This window comes from Primulina eburnea, chromosome 2 (assembly GCF_022965805.1).
Source record: "Primulina eburnea isolate SZY01 chromosome 2, ASM2296580v1, whole genome shotgun sequence".
NCBI classification, from domain to species: Eukaryota; Viridiplantae; Streptophyta; class Magnoliopsida; order Lamiales; family Gesneriaceae; genus Primulina; species Primulina eburnea.
Genome location: NC_133102.1, coordinates 44,295,357 through 44,311,451, shown reverse-complemented (window position 1 = coordinate 44,311,451; position 16,095 = coordinate 44,295,357). Strand labels below are relative to the sequence as shown.

Genomic DNA, 16,095 nt, shown 5'->3' with positions numbered 1-16,095 from the left:
AATAAAAAACTATTTTCGATATTTTTAAATGTCAGTTTTTGCGTCAATTAAACCAACAGTGAGTCTACCCATTCACCCATCAGTCTTCTGTTTCTGTGCACTTGAAAAGTTGCTGAATTAATCACTGCTTCGCCTTCGAGCAGATGCTATAATTCTACCTGTTTTGTTTTCACACTATCGGATTGCTGTTTCCTTATCGTTTACTCAGAATCCATGCACGAATTTCGTGTATTTTGTAGCGCATGCTCGTGATCCAATGGCGGAAGCAAGAGATCTCTGGAGCCTTGCTGAAAGAGTAAAGTGTTTAGGGAGGAGAAAGCTTGAGTTATAGGGCTCTGTGGGTTTTCTACGCAGCTCAGCTTTGTTCGCATTTATTTGTTTGGCTTCTTGTTCGTTTGCCTTCATTTATCTCCCGGAGCTCCAACTGCAATGGGATTATTTTTTTCGGTTGTAAAAGAATGCTTAACATATGCCATGCATCGGTAATGGAGGAGCTGCTGATTGAACGTCACTGTAGTTAATGTGGATTTGTTGGCAGTGTTGTGGCATTTATTGTTGTATTGACTTGAAGTGATCATCATCATTATTTTTTTTTTACCTTTTTTTTCTGGGTTTTAGAGGATTTGGGGGTGGAGGTGAAGTAGGTGGTGTGACTTGAGGAAAATGGTTGGTGGTAGAGGAAAAGGGATTCGTTTTACCAGGCTTTATTCGTTTTCATGTCTCAAATCTAAGTTTAGAGATGAGCATAGTCAAATTGGGGAAAAGGGTTACTCCAGGATTGTGTATTGCAATGATCCTGATAATCCAGAGCATCTCCAGCTTAGGTACGGGAGCAATTATGTTTCTACGACAAAATACACCGCCTTTAATTTTATTCCTAAATCATTGTTTGAGCAGTTTAGGAGGGTCGCAAACATATATTTTCTTGTTGTAGCTTGTGTATCTTTTAGTCCCTTAGCACCTTACAGCGCTACAAGTGTTCTTGCACCTTTGGTCGTTGTAATTGGAGCGACAATGGCGAAAGAAGCCTTGGAAGATTGGAGGCGTAGGAAACAGGTATATGTACATTTTAATTATTTTTTATATTCTGAGGACGTTGAAGGTTTTGGTTTTTGATTTTTTCACATGCATGCTTTCTTAAATATTTATCTTTTCATATGAGATGATGCGAAGGAGTCTTAATATATATTTATGGGAATGCATGAACCATATAACTAGAAGTGTCTGGAATGTAGTCAAGACAAGATCAAGGAATTTGGCCTGAGAAATTGGATACTTGATGTAATACCCTTGGTATTACACTTTTATTGGTAAATGTTAAAATGAAGATAATGTCGGTGTCAGATGAAGCCTACAAGAAATGACTCTTTAGTAACTGCATATTTAAAGATAATTAAGAGTAACTTGTACGCATTATAAGTTTTTATTTTTGATTTATAACGGGGTTTTGACATAAATTTTGTGCATCTTCGAATTGATTTGTTTTCCATTTTTCAGTATCGTTCTTATCATCTATTCGTGGTGGTATGTCTCGGCTTCTTCCTCTTGCATAAAACTGTTACACTTCAATATCTGTAATAAAATTGTGATACTGATGTTGAAGCACCTTTCCGGTTTTACAATTTTCAAAACTGTTTATATTTACAATCTTTTTTTTAATGCTGAAGTAAAGTAGCCTTTGTTTTCCAAAAAAGTTACATTATTTTATCCTAATCGACATTTACTTTTTGTAGAAAATCAGTTGCACTCATTGAGCTAAAAAACTGTGAAGATGAAAAGGTTCAATTTAGTGATTTTATCAGTGCTTTTACTAGTTATTGAGTAAGTTACATGCACGGGCTTGCAGCTCCTTGATCATGCATTTCTGCTCGTTAAAATTCAAATTGTGTGGCTCGCAGTAAACAAATGCTGTAACTGAGGAAGTTAAGATATCCCAAATCGTTTGATCATCATGCTACTTTTCACACTGTTCTAGACTTGGATTCATTTAAAAAATTCTTTGTTGGTGGCTGATTTATGATGAAAATTCTGCAGCTCAGTTTCATTTTATTAGAGATTTTGACGTAATGGTTGCTGCATCGTTCTCCCACTTATATTTTCAATTTATCTAAGTGCAAATAATTATATTTTTAGGATATAGAGGCCAACAACCGCAAGGTCAAAGTTTACGATAGAAGCAATACTTTACAAGATACCAGATGGAAGAATTTACGAGTTGGCGATCTTGTAAAGGTGTACAAGGATGAATATTTCCCTGCAGATCTGCTTCTTATTTCATCAAGCTATGAGGACGGGATTTGTTATGTTGAAACTACGAACTTAGATGGAGAGACTAATCTCAAGGTGAAGCATGCTCTTGATGTTACATCCTTGTTGCGTGATGATGACTACTATAAAAAATTCAAGGCAATTATCAAGTGTGAGGACCCAAATGAGGATCTTTACTCATTCATTGGAACCATGTGGTATGATGGTCTGCAGTATCCCCTTTCTCTGCAACAGATTCTCCTGCGAGATTCTAAACTTCGAAATACTGAGTACGTATATGGGGTGGTTGTGTTTACTGGTCATGACACGAAAGTGATGCAGAATGCTACAGATCCTCCTTCTAAGAGGAGTAAGATTGAGAGAAAAATGGATAAGATAGTGTACATTCTTTTTACTTTATTGATCTCAGTGTCTTTTATGGGGTCTTTCTTTTTTGGAATCACAACCAAGAATGACATTCATGACGGAAAAGTGCAGAGATGGTATCTCCAACCAGAACATACCACCGTGTTTTATGATCCGAAACGAGCGGCACTGGCTGCTTTTTTTCATTTCTTGACTGGGCTTATGTTGTATGGATATCTGATACCAATATCCCTGTATGTATCTATTGAGATGGTAAAAGTTTTACAGGGCATATTTATAAATCAGGATCAAGATATGTATTATGATGAAACCGAAAACCCAGCGCATGCAAGGACTTCTAATTTGAATGAGGAGCTTGGACAGGTAGATACGATCCTTTCTGATAAAACGGGTACTTTGACATGCAACTCAATGGATTTTGTTAAATGCTCAATAGCTGGCACAGCATATGGCCATGGTGTGACAGAGGTAGAAAGAGCCCTAGCTAAGAGAAAAGTTGATGCACATCATAACATTGTGAATATTTCCTCCAATATACAATTGTCTACTGATGACGTCACAGAATTGGGAAAATCAATCAAAGGTTTTAATTTCAAAGACAGTCGCATTATGAATGGTGGATGGGTTAATGAAACTCACGCAGATGTGATACAGAAGTTCTTTAGAGTGCTAGCACTCTGCCATACAGCCATTCCCGAGGTGAATCAAGAAACTGGTGAAATTGATTACGAAGCTGAGTCGCCAGATGAAGCTGCCTTTGTTATTGCCGCTAGGGAGCTTGGCTTTGAGTTCTTTGAAAGAACACAAACTAGTATCTCTTTGCATGAACTAGATTATGGAAAAGGCAGAAAAACTGACAGGTGCGTCTTTTTGCTTGTTCAGATACTCATTTGAATTCCTTGAAGGTGTAAGCTATGTAAGCAGATCATTTTTCTTCACCTTTTACAGCAAGTTATGGGTCTCAGTTATACACAAGATTCACTTACCAAATAATGAAGATTAAGAGCTAATAGTAGCCATATGTATTCGTGTTGTAGGAATGTTTCACAATGGAGGGAAGGATTTCATTTCCTAGTGTAATAAACCAATCAAGAAACTGGGAGTTGGACGAGTGCTTCAGAGTAGCATTAGTTTTGTTAACTAAGTAGTTAAAATGTTAAAGGTTCAAAATTTTGGGACCTGTGGCTGTCAAGATTCGTATAATTCTCGCGGTGTTCATAAGATAGTAACTACTGTTACATTCAGAACATCAAGATGAATGAGGAATTGGAAATTGGCTATATCATGTTCTGGCCAAATTACTTAGTTCTGGCATAGGGGTCCGAGACTCACAATTAGGGGGCCGATACTAGCATTTTCAGAAATATCAAACATGAAAATTCAACTTTTTTCCCGATTTGGGGAGGACCACCACCCACGTTTTCTCTGTACGGTGGGTGGTCCCCTAGTGTCCTGGGATGTGTGTCTTCAACCAATGTGGTCTTGAGCCTAAAAATCTAAGCCAATAATGAAACTGAGGTGTTAACCAAGTGTTACAGACATCAAGATAAACGAGGACCCTGCCATTTTCGTTTGGCAAGCGCTCATGGAAACTGGCTAAATGATCTTCTGGCCAAATTGCTTAATTCTGTGTCTTCCAGGATTCGGAATGGGGGGAGAAACTTAGGATTTCTTCAAGTTTTTTTTCCAACTCAATGTGGTCTTGGGCCTAGAAATTGAAGATACGGTCAATAAATAATTTATTCGGCAACGGTAGATCACACACACACACACATATAATCTTTTCTGACAATATTAGTTTATAAATTAGTTTGAACTGCCTTCTTGTTTCATTTTTGATGAGTTTATCTGGATTTATGTGTTATTTCCAGATCATACAAACTTCTTCATGTCTTGGAGTTCAGTAGCGCCAGGAAAAGGATGTCTGTGATAGTTAAGAATGCTGAAAATCAGTTGCTGCTCCTCTCCAAGGGTGCAGACAGGTATTTTCTCTCATAAGAACAATGCTTTCGAGTCATGTCTTGTTTAGAATTTGGAATGACAGCCTTTAAATATTTACATCTACTCTGGTATTTTATCAGTGCAATGCTCGAACGGCTCTCTAGAAAAGCAAAAGATTTTGAAGCTAAAACAAGGGAACATATAAAAGGATATGCTGAAGCAGGTTTACGAACTCTAGTAGTTGCATACCGTGAACTTAGTGAAGATGTTTTTAGATCATGGGAAGAAGAGCTTCTGAATGCCAAGGCATCTGTAAATGCTGATAGAGGTGCTTTGGTGGATGCAGCCGCTGATAAGATTGAAAGAGACTTGATTCTCCTTGGAGCTACTGCTGTCGAGGACAAGCTACAAAAGGGGGTCAATATCGAATTTAATTTGGATAGTTCTTTTTTTAAAAAATAAATTTGAAGTAATTTTCACGGTTTGATTTGAAATTCATTTAGCATTAAGTGGAGGCTCTTATATTTTTCGGTTATAAATATTCATTAATACTGTTAACGAATTATCTTTTTCTTCTATGCAATGTAGGTTCCAGAATGCATCAACAAACTTGCAAATGCTGGAATCAAGATTTGGGTCATAACAGGGGACAAGATGGAGACAGCGATAAATATTGGGTCAGTGACCACCTCGATTACTTGAATTGTTTGCTTCCTCCTTTCTCGCTGCTTCACCTATGATAATCGGGCATTGTCTGATCTCTATATTACTTCCTTTCCTGTAGATATGCTTGTGGCTTACTGAGAGAGGACATGAAGCAGATCGTGATCACTTTAGACTCCCCAGAAAGTAGCGATCTTGAAAAACGAGGGGAAAAGAATGATGATACGAAGGTAGTGGTTGTATTTTTTTACTTCATGATGCTGATTTTAATATTACATCTTTTAATGGGTCTGGTTATCCCAGGCTTCGAGTGAAAGCATTACAGATCAAATTAGGAAAGGAAAATCTCAGCTATGTTCATCTGGAGGCAGTTTGACTTCCTTTGGTTTGATAATTGATGGCAAGTCATTGTCTTTTGCTCTCAGCACGAATCTGGAGGGGGCATTTCTGGATCTGGCGGTTAATTGTGCATCTGTTATATGTTGTCGCTCCACACCTAAACAGAAAGCTCTCGTATGTGTCTTTGTTGTGCTAATTAGTACTTACTGTAAAGGTTTTGTCCTTTTATATAATTCAATATAGTAGATCTGGTTACAGCAAATTAAAGTAACACTGCTGTTAGAAGATATTCAGGTTACGAGGTTGGTTAAAAAGGGTACGGGTAAAACAACACTAGCAATTGGTGATGGGGCAAATGATGTAGGCATGCTTCAAGAAGCTGATATTGGTGTTGGCATCAGTGGCGTTGAAGGAATGCAGGTAATATCCGCTTCTATTTTTATTGTCAACATTGCCATTTGGTAGTCCTAGTCAATGAAAGATGCTATCCTGCTTATGTTTGCGTGTAATTAACGTAGTGTTTTGTTGTGCGTGAATACATTCAGGTTTTACTGGTTAAAAATAATTACTGAATTTGCATTTCAATATTGACATGTTTGGTTTCCTTTCATATACGGCGTCGATGTGTCGTATCAACTTGTATATTTTTTCTTGTTTGGAGTTGGGACCTACCTCTTGTTTCAAGTTAGGGATACTGAAGTAATATGTGCAGGTTCGCTTGGTTTCCTTTAGGAACTAGAGCTGGATATTCTGAACTATGGTACTTTTTTAAGAATAAAGTTGAAAACAATCTTTCTGTCTCCTGGTCTACTTACTTTCTCACCCGCTTTTTTAATCTCTGATTGGAGGAACAATTTTTAGCATTGTGTACACGTAAGGAGAATATATTGTCCATTAAATAAACAAGGAAAAATTCGTCTGATGTTTATATAAATTTGTAATTTAGGCTGCCATGTCGAGTGATTTTACAGTAGCGCAGTTCCGTTTTCTGGAACGCCTATTGTTGGTTCATGGCCACTGGTGCTACAGACGAATATCTATGATGGTACGGAAATTTTCTTGTTTATTTACTAGTCATGATATTAAATTTTTAGCTGTGTCTGTGGATCTTAGAATTAGAATTGAAAAGGACTCGTGAAATTTAGGGGTGTTTATTTCTTGTGTGCTCTTTTCCTAAAATCACTAGCATAACCCACCACAAATAAAATATGCCTGTGATTCTGTGGGACAAAAAGCATTATCAGTATTTGTTTTCACTGACGACTTTTGTAATTCTCCTATTCCGTCGGTGAATGCAGATATGTTACTTCTTTTACAAGAACATTGCCTTTGGGTTCACCCTATTTTGGTTTGAGGCTCGTGCTTCCTTCTCAGGCCAACCTGCCTATAATGATTGGTACATGTCATTCTACAACGTGTTCTTCACTTCACTCCCTGTGATTGCTCTTGGTGTTTTTGACCAGGATGTCTCCGCACGACTCTGTCTGAAGGTAAACGAGCTAAAATAAACGCTACAAAATATTACCGTGGCTAAGATTAAGAAAACAATAAATACCCATTCACATGTTTGAACAGCATCCTCGATTATACGAAGAGGGAGTTCATGATATTCTCTTCAGTTGGCCGCGCATACTTGGTTGGATGCTAAATGGTATCATTAGTTCCATGATTATCTTCTTCTTCACAACTAACTCTATCCTACATCAAGCCTTTCGTAGAGATGGCAGCGTTGTTGATTTTGAAGTTCTCGGTGTTCTTATGTATACATGTGTGGTTTGGACGGTGAACTGTCAAATGGCCCTATCTATCAACTACTTTACATGGATTCAACACTTCTTCATCTGGGGCAGCATTGCCTTTTGGTACATTTTTTTAGTTATATATGGTTCGCTTTCGCCTGTAGTATCTACGACTGCATTCCAAGTTCTCGTTGAAGCTTGTGCCCCGAGTCCGTTCTACTGGCTGGCGACCCTTCTTGTTGTTATTTCTACTCTGTTACCATATATATTGTACAGGACTTTACAGGTTGAGTTTAATCCTATGATACATGACATAATTCAAAGGAGTGGATTGGGAGGGTCCGGAATTGAATCGTCTGACTCGGGAAAGATGGGTGGTGTAAAAGATAAATCAAGATATCAAGATTCATTGTTAGTTAAACAGTAAATCTTAATCTTGTGTATGTGATAACTCTTTGGATGTTGGTGGGATGACAACTTTTGGAGGTCATACTCACGAGCATGCAATTCCTTTTGTAAATCTGAAGTTATCCGTTAATGGTTTGAAAATTTATTGTATCAGAAACCACTTGGCAGGCACATTTAGTATTCACCAAAAACGAATTGATTTTTGGCTTTTAACTTTTTAAAAAGTCAATTTGTTTTTGTTTTTTTAAATTCAGATTCTTTGTTGACTTTTGTTTAATTTAATTGAAACCAACTAATGGTGGGATGTTAGATTTTTTGTGATACCCTATAATTAGATATATACTAATATAAAATTTAATTACTATATAATGCTAATAATTAAAAAAAATTAAAATAACTAAGTGAAATATATAAGCATATGGTATGTATATATATGTATACACATAGTCTATGTATATATCATCATCATATTTATTTAACTAGCACACCACTTTTTTTTTGTCCAGCCGAGACCATTCACCTAAATAATTTCAATAGTTTCATAGCGTAATTTTCGAGTTTAAATGGTCGGTCTAGAATAAGAAAATACTAGTGAGAGAATGAGTTTTTAAAAATAGATTATGTGATAATCTAATCCTATATAATTAATTATGTTAGCCTAAAAAAGATAAATTTATTACCACAGACATTGAGGAAAATAAGGTAGGCAAAAAATGATTCTCAAAATTAAGGAAGTCAAATAAGTGTAAAACTAATAACATCATTTAAACTATGAATATAAGATATACAAAATTATATCTGAATCTTCAACGGATGATTCTACCTGACCCGGGCCACCACCATATCCACCGTTTGGATCCTGCATCAATAACAGATGAAACGTGAACAAAAGCAATTTAGTGAAATCATCATCCATGAAAAATATGTCTCATGTGAAACCGTCTCACGGATTTTAATGTGTGAGATAATCACAAACCATCTATTAGTTAAACTGATGTGTTTGTTTTATGATTTTCATTCTTCTTTTCATGATGAAAGTCAGCACTTGACCACTTATTATTTCTGTATTATAACAGGCTAACAGCAGAAATCCTTTTCTTTTCTTCAAATAGCAATTCATCTATTAGTTAAACTGATGTGTTTGTTTTATGATTTTATTTTGATATATTCGAAATCTCTCAAGTGCAATGCGAAAAAACTTGTGTACAGGAGATATCTTGAATATTTTGAACCACGATTTAGAAATACCAAATATTCTCTCAATATCATTCTTCAAAGATGTATGATGAAGATTGAACTACTCTTTCGCATCTTCAAGGTGAAGATTTTGACCCGTGTTGAAGATGATAACATACTCCTCGAAAAATAGCAAAATATTAACGTCGATTTAGATATCCAGCCTCCACTAAAAAATATTTACCTACCAAACTATATTTGTAGACTTAAACAATTAATGAATACTATATTTGAAAATTACAAAAATATAAATAATTAAATAACATGCAGGGAAAAAGCAATATCATATGGTATTTTGATTCTATTATTTCTTGATAAAATATACGTCAACACGTATGAATCATGAGAAGATCCCTCCTATCTGCTGAGTACATATATGAAATTTAAGTCGAAGTTAAAAACTGCTAAAATATTTTGAGAAATTGTTCCACGAGAATTACGATAACTTTTAGTAGTATCATGCCTAGCCGGAATATGAATGTGAGCTCAAACGCAAGCATGCAATAATAATAAGAAAAACAAAAACAATAATAATAACAATGATCGTAAATTTTTGTGTGTTCTCTTATTCTTAATTTCTGGTACTCTGCAATCCACGTTTGGCAGTTGAATGCAGAAAATCACAAAATTTTACGCAAAGAAATAAACAGCCGACTTCGAACGATACCCGGAGCGATCGTCAGAGTCCTCTTCTGATGTCGTCTTTTGTTGTTCTTCCTCAGGTGATGGTGATGGTGGTTGATATTGCCAGATAGCCGGAGACTTGAACTCAAAGAAATCATCAATCTCCTCCAACTTTCTCATGATCTCCTCCGACACCGTACGTGGAGTTTTTGGTGTCGCAGGTGGCGGTGGCGGTGCATGTGACTTTGCCTGAACGCTGCCATCCACGAAGGAGAGAAACATCCTCAGGGTCAGACTGGTTAATGCCTATGTAAGTTTAATCTTCAGCCACTATTTTACTTAAAAATTGCAATATCTCAGTCTGTTATTTATTAACAATTCTTTTGGATTTTAATATTTGATTTAAACTTTTAACCAAAACATGGATGAAGAAAAAAAAAAAGAAAAGAGGATTCTGCCCGAAAATTTAGGGGGAAAATCGAGATAAGATCGTGGCTGAGTGAATACTGTTTGTCTTTTCTACTCGAGCAGATTGAAATAATCCATATTCCAAATTAATAGGTAAGTGAATTTGCTACTGAATTTTTTTAATGCATGCGGTTGATGATTAAAAGGGGTGTATTCAATATAGGAGATTTATTGATTTTTAATAACTTTTATAGATTTTAAAAGTCATTCAATTAAGACTTTTACATATTCCATAGAAGTCTAGGGGTATTCAAAATAGACTTTCATAGAGTTTTAAAAAGTCAAGTGGTATTCAATATTGATTTTTAAAAACTCTAATTTTCAATAGACTTTTAATAACTTCATGAAATTCATTAACATACAAACATTAAAGTTTCAGGTACAACTATAAATTATCAAAAATTGTATTTAGTTCAACCCAAAGATTTGGATGGATTTTTAAAAATTTTAACTCATGCACAAGCTATTTATTTCTTTATCTATCACTTATCATCACCTCTATTCTTATCTCCTCTCATCTATCTCTATCATTCTCTCAAATTTTTGAAGTGTGTCTCTCTATGTATTTTCATCTTTACTTTTCAAATTTATTATTTTTTAGCTGATTGTTCATTTAATAATTTTTTATTTTAATATCGTAGGAAATTTTGAATTCTAGAATTGATTTTATGATTTTTAATTCATTCTTTATACAAATAATGTAATATTCAATAATAATAAAAGACGATCAAAAAAATATTGCTTAATTCTTAATAATTGAATAACCTCGCAACAACAATGATTTTTTAAATTCTTTTAGTATTTTCAATTAATATATAAGCTATGATATTTTTATACAAAATCATATCCACAAAATGCTAAAAATATTCTTTTCACACGTATATTATCAATTCAAAAACAAGATTACAGATTAGTCAATTGATGAATTTTAAAAAATTTACAAACATGCATATAAACTCACATATATACATATGTAAAGATTAAATGATTTAATTTTAAATAAGTATATTTATTTATTAATATAAATATTGAAAAACTATTTCAAACTGAATATGTTATATATGTCAATTAATTATTGGGTCAAATAAATTAATAAAAAGTAACATGTTATAATTAAGTACAAAATTTATAAAATTCTAAAAAAAAACCAACAAAACTATATAAAAATCTTGCAAAAAAAATCTACATTAATCCATATAAATCTGTTTATAAATATGTGAGAACATATTCCACAAAAGTCAATAAAAATCTATCAAATCCACAAAACTCTATCATTTAAACAATTCATTAAAAGTCATCAAAACTCTGAATTGAATACATCCCACTTATTAATTTTCCCTCATATTCGATTTAAATACGAGAAAAAAAATTATATAGAATGTTATCCTTATTTTTCAATTTATCATCTTATTTTACGTGGTTCACGCTCCTCCGTGGCCATGGACTCTTAGCCCAAATCTGTTCTTTAACATTAAGTCCCTAATTTTATAGCTTCGCTCCCATGACTCGATTGGGCCAAGATCACTATAAACGACGTCGTTAAAATCTCAGCTTTCGCATTAAGAACTGAAACATTTCTCTAAAAAAAGTACAGAATATTACTGATAATGTTGAATTTTCGCTATTTATCTTATAATAATATTAATAATAAATAAAAACATGAATAAACTCATATTTATGTCATTTAAAATTAACAAAAAAACTCATATGAAATCATCTCACACGTCAATTTTGTGATACAAATATCTTCGCATATGTATGTAATATTCCATGTCATATCAGCAAAAACTTCGATCAAAACAACTTAAAAATACAAAATGAAACCAAATTGTTGCAGTTGTACTACAACTAAGTGTAAGACTAACTAGAATAATAAGGTAGTATTTGCAAGAGTTTATTTTAAGTACTTCCAAATTTTCAACCAATTAAATGCTTGAAAAATTTATGTAGAAACACACACACACACACACACACACACACACATATATATATATATATATATATATATATATATATATATATATATATATATATATATAAAAGTTAAATTATATAAAAGTTAAATTAGTGGTCGTATAGAAAATGACATAACTAAGCCAAAAAAAAAAAAAGAAGAGGTTGCTACTTGCTAGCTAGGCAAAGCATCTCCACTTCACAAAGGGAAAGAAGGAAGCAGTACAAAAGCTACTTGCCAACCTACAAAAGCAACCATTATATTGTTCCTTCTCAGGTGTTTTCAGGAGAGGGGCGGTTTCACAATTTTAAACGATGTGACGCTTAGATTATTGAAAATATATTCATTAAAATTCAAAAGTACATTTAATTTCTTAACACATAACTAATTTTATATTTGATAGTGCACCAGAAACCCCATACAATTCGATTTTTATATTATTTTCCAACTATAAAACTAATGAAATCATAAATCATGATCTTTCGTGAGACGAGTCAATATGTTGATATTTATAACAAAATATAATATTTTTAGCAAAAAAATAGTTTTTTTTTTATGAGTGACTTAAATAAAATATTTGTCTTGCAAAATTGATTTATGAGATCGTCTCGCTGGAGTTGTTGTGATAAGAAATTGAACACACACACACACAAAAGCAATTCGTCTACTTATCTGAAATGTTTATTTCATGCATCAATTGCGTTTTATATATTTTAAATATGATGTTTTTAATATACACGAAAATTCATTTCATGCACCAATTGCGTTTTATATATTTTAAATATTTTTGATGGAATAATTAAATTTTGGTGATTTAACAAACTGAGTCAAGCTAGATAATGAGCTAAACTGAACATGAGAAAAATTAAAAGTATTTTAAGACAAAATGTGTTTGAAGCTTAACTGATATTTAGGTTTACCGAACTGATAGCTGAAGACCAACTGGAATGAAATATATTTGAGTGAATGAAGAAACATTATATGAAAAATCAATTAGACTAGTCAGAATTACAAAGTTGAATTATTGGATAAAGTCTTCCGTACCAATAGTCTCGAAATTGTCAGAAATATACGAACACTACCTACAATGTGCGTAATGTCAGAAGTGACAGTGACATGAAAAAGACGAGATTAACGATTACTATATTTGAAACATATATAATATTTGATTTTACTGACAGTTAGATCCAAATTTATAAATATAGTAACTTATAAATTAGTTAGACTCTCTGGAATCATCGCATAAGTCAAATATTCAAACTTTCAATATCTCAACTGGTTTCAAGATTTCTTAGCACACACTTAGGTAATATCATATCGTGGGTAGAAGAACATTTGCATGCATTGTGCATAAAAAGGACATATCTAACATCGTGGGTAGAAGAACAGTCCTTTTTCTTAAAAAATAAAATAAAATTAGACGTACTTTCTCAAGAAATTGACAAATTTTGCGATATATATATATATATATATATATATATATATATATATATATATATATATATATTTAAATCATTATATAAAGCATGTGGGTGACTTAAAAGAAATGTGCAATTGTTAGTAAAAATAGCCCGTGCATGCACTTACATTGTGCTAGTTCAACTCGAGTGTGCACGCATCCTAAATTTTGTCCCCTGTTCTCTTTAATTAATAATAATTAAAAAAAATTTAAAGGCAAACCGATACTTTTTTTTCTTCTTTTAAATCTTTATTATATTAAAGAATATCGAGAGAAATGCAAAATATTAATTAATTAATAGCCTTTTCCATGTCTATTAATTGATATAATTATTATTTAATACCTTTTTATGAGATGATTTTACGAATCTATTATGTGAGGTGAGTTTGATTCATACTTAAAGTGAAAACAATATTTTTATCATAAAAAATAATTTTTTTTTCATGAATCGAGTCGGTTTGGAGATTTGTTTTATAAATTTGATAAAATCATTTCACAAGAAATTTTATTTTATTTTATTAGAGGATAAAGTAACTTTTGTCTTATAAATTGACATAAATTGAATTAAAACCAAAATTTAACTTAATCTGAGTAACAAAATCAATTTAAGCTTGTTTACTAAAATCGACACGTGTCCACACATTTTAGTTCGTAATAATAAATGCTGACAAATTAATATATTTTTAAATATTTATTAAAAATTAAATATTAACAATTTGTAAATTGTAATGGCCTTGGGTATGGCATAAATAAAGAGTTAAAGACAAAAAATAATGGGTTGTCCCATGATTCCATTAATCCCCAATTAATGAGTAATATTAACGATGCTTTATTATCACTCATCTTTTTGCCTAAAAAAGATTCTTTGGTTACCTATATGTCTATAGTAACTTAGTAGGTTAATCGTGAGACAGTCTTACGTATTTATATTTATGAGATGAGTAGACTTGTTTGTTATTACAATGAGAACTAATATTTTTGCCATAAAAAATGATATTTTTCACTGTTAGAGTCGGGTTTGGAGATGCGTCTCACAAAATTAATCTACGAGACCATCTTATGGGTGTTTTGTGATATCTTTTTGGGATAATCGAGAACAAATTACTTAAATTATTATAGAATAAAATTTTATTTGTTAGAATACTACTTCAAAAAATTGTATGAACCAAAACTTAAATATCCTAAAATTTTTGTTTAAAATGATATAGGAAAAATTAACAAGAAATTCAATTTACAATTTACTAAATTTGACACCAAATACATCGTTGGTGAAAAACTCGTGTTTTCCTTAACGCTGCGTTTGGTTGATAGGATTAATCACTCGTTTGGTACGTTTTTTATTTAACCAGATCAATCCCTCCTATGAATGATTAGGTTATATTAGGTAGGTTAAAATAATACCTCATCACCCCTAGGATTATTTATCTCACTCTTAATCCATCTTATTTTTCCAATTTTACCATTCTCCTAAATCCAAACTCCCCACCACTTCCTTCCACCGACCACCCACCGCCGCCAGCAACCGCCGCCCGCCGACATCCGCCGCCGACAACCGCCCACCGCCGCTTCCGCTTCCGCTTCCGGCCGACCGTCGCCGCCGATTCCGTCCGACCATCGCCAGCCGCCGCTTCCGGCCGACCACCGACCTGCCGCCGACCGTCGGACCGGGCCATCGCCGGAGTAAAGAAAAAAAAAAAGAAAAGGGCAACTTCGTCTTTTTATCAAAAAATTCAAAATTATCTCATACTTAAAAATCATACTAAACATAATACTATTTTACATCATATATTATAATTCTATCACAATCATTTTCTTTATCATTTACATACTAATCATTAGTTTATTTAATCCTTCCAACCAAACGTAGTCTTAAATATATAATTAAGAGATGAATATATAAAACTTATTATAGATTGGATTGAATCGGATTTTTATATACCTCCTATTTATATAGAATGTATTTGATGTTTCTAAGCAAGCTTAGGAAACCGGATCGGTTAATTTCAGTTTTTTTCCGACTAAGTGACTATTAAAAAACTCGATTCTACACGAGTTATATATTTGTATTCCAACAAACAATTGAATTATTATTATTTTTTTTAAAAAAAATAAGCAATAAAGAAAGCACCATATGGATTTTGTTGTTTTAACAAATGGATGGAATGTAAAATTGCTTGAGAAATAAAAAAACAAAAAAGGAACAGAGCACCATTTGGATTTTTTTGTTGGCAAAAACTTGTGTGAGACGGTCTCACGGGTCATATTTGTAAGACGGATCTCTTATTTGGGCCACCCATGAAAAAATATTACTTTTTATGCTAAGAGTATTACTTTTTATTATGAATATGGGTAGGGTTGACTCGTCTAACAGATTATGATCCGTGAGACGGTCTCACATGAGACTCACTCTTTCTTGTTTTAACAAATCGATCGGTTGTAAAATTGCTTGAGAAATATTTCTTTGCCTTTCCACAGAAAAAATTTCTTACATGTATCAATCGTACCAATTTGAAATTCTACTTATATTGACTTCAATCACAAATTAATCAAATAAAAAACATTATTGGGTGAATTCTTTTCCTTGAAAAAATACTGGATTTATATGATATCGTTTGATGTTATGAATGAGA

The 16,095-nt window shown here is 33.0% G+C and overlaps 1 protein-coding gene across 1 annotated transcript; it reads left to right on the top strand.

The window, feature by feature from the left end:
* Positions 1-47: 47 nt before the first annotated feature.
* LOC140823520 (probable phospholipid-transporting ATPase 8) lies at positions 48-7,881 on the top strand. Its single transcript, XM_073184901.1, has 11 exons — positions 48-1,056; positions 2,134-3,494; positions 4,506-4,616; positions 4,716-4,992; positions 5,164-5,252; positions 5,360-5,468; positions 5,542-5,751; positions 5,872-5,997; positions 6,524-6,622; positions 6,876-7,067; positions 7,153-7,881. The coding sequence occupies exons 1-11, from the start codon at positions 664-666 to the stop codon at positions 7,741-7,743; spliced, it is 3,558 nt and encodes a 1,185-aa protein (XP_073041002.1). The 5' UTR covers positions 48-663; the 3' UTR covers positions 7,744-7,881.
* The last annotated feature ends 8,214 nt before the right edge of the window (positions 7,882-16,095 follow it).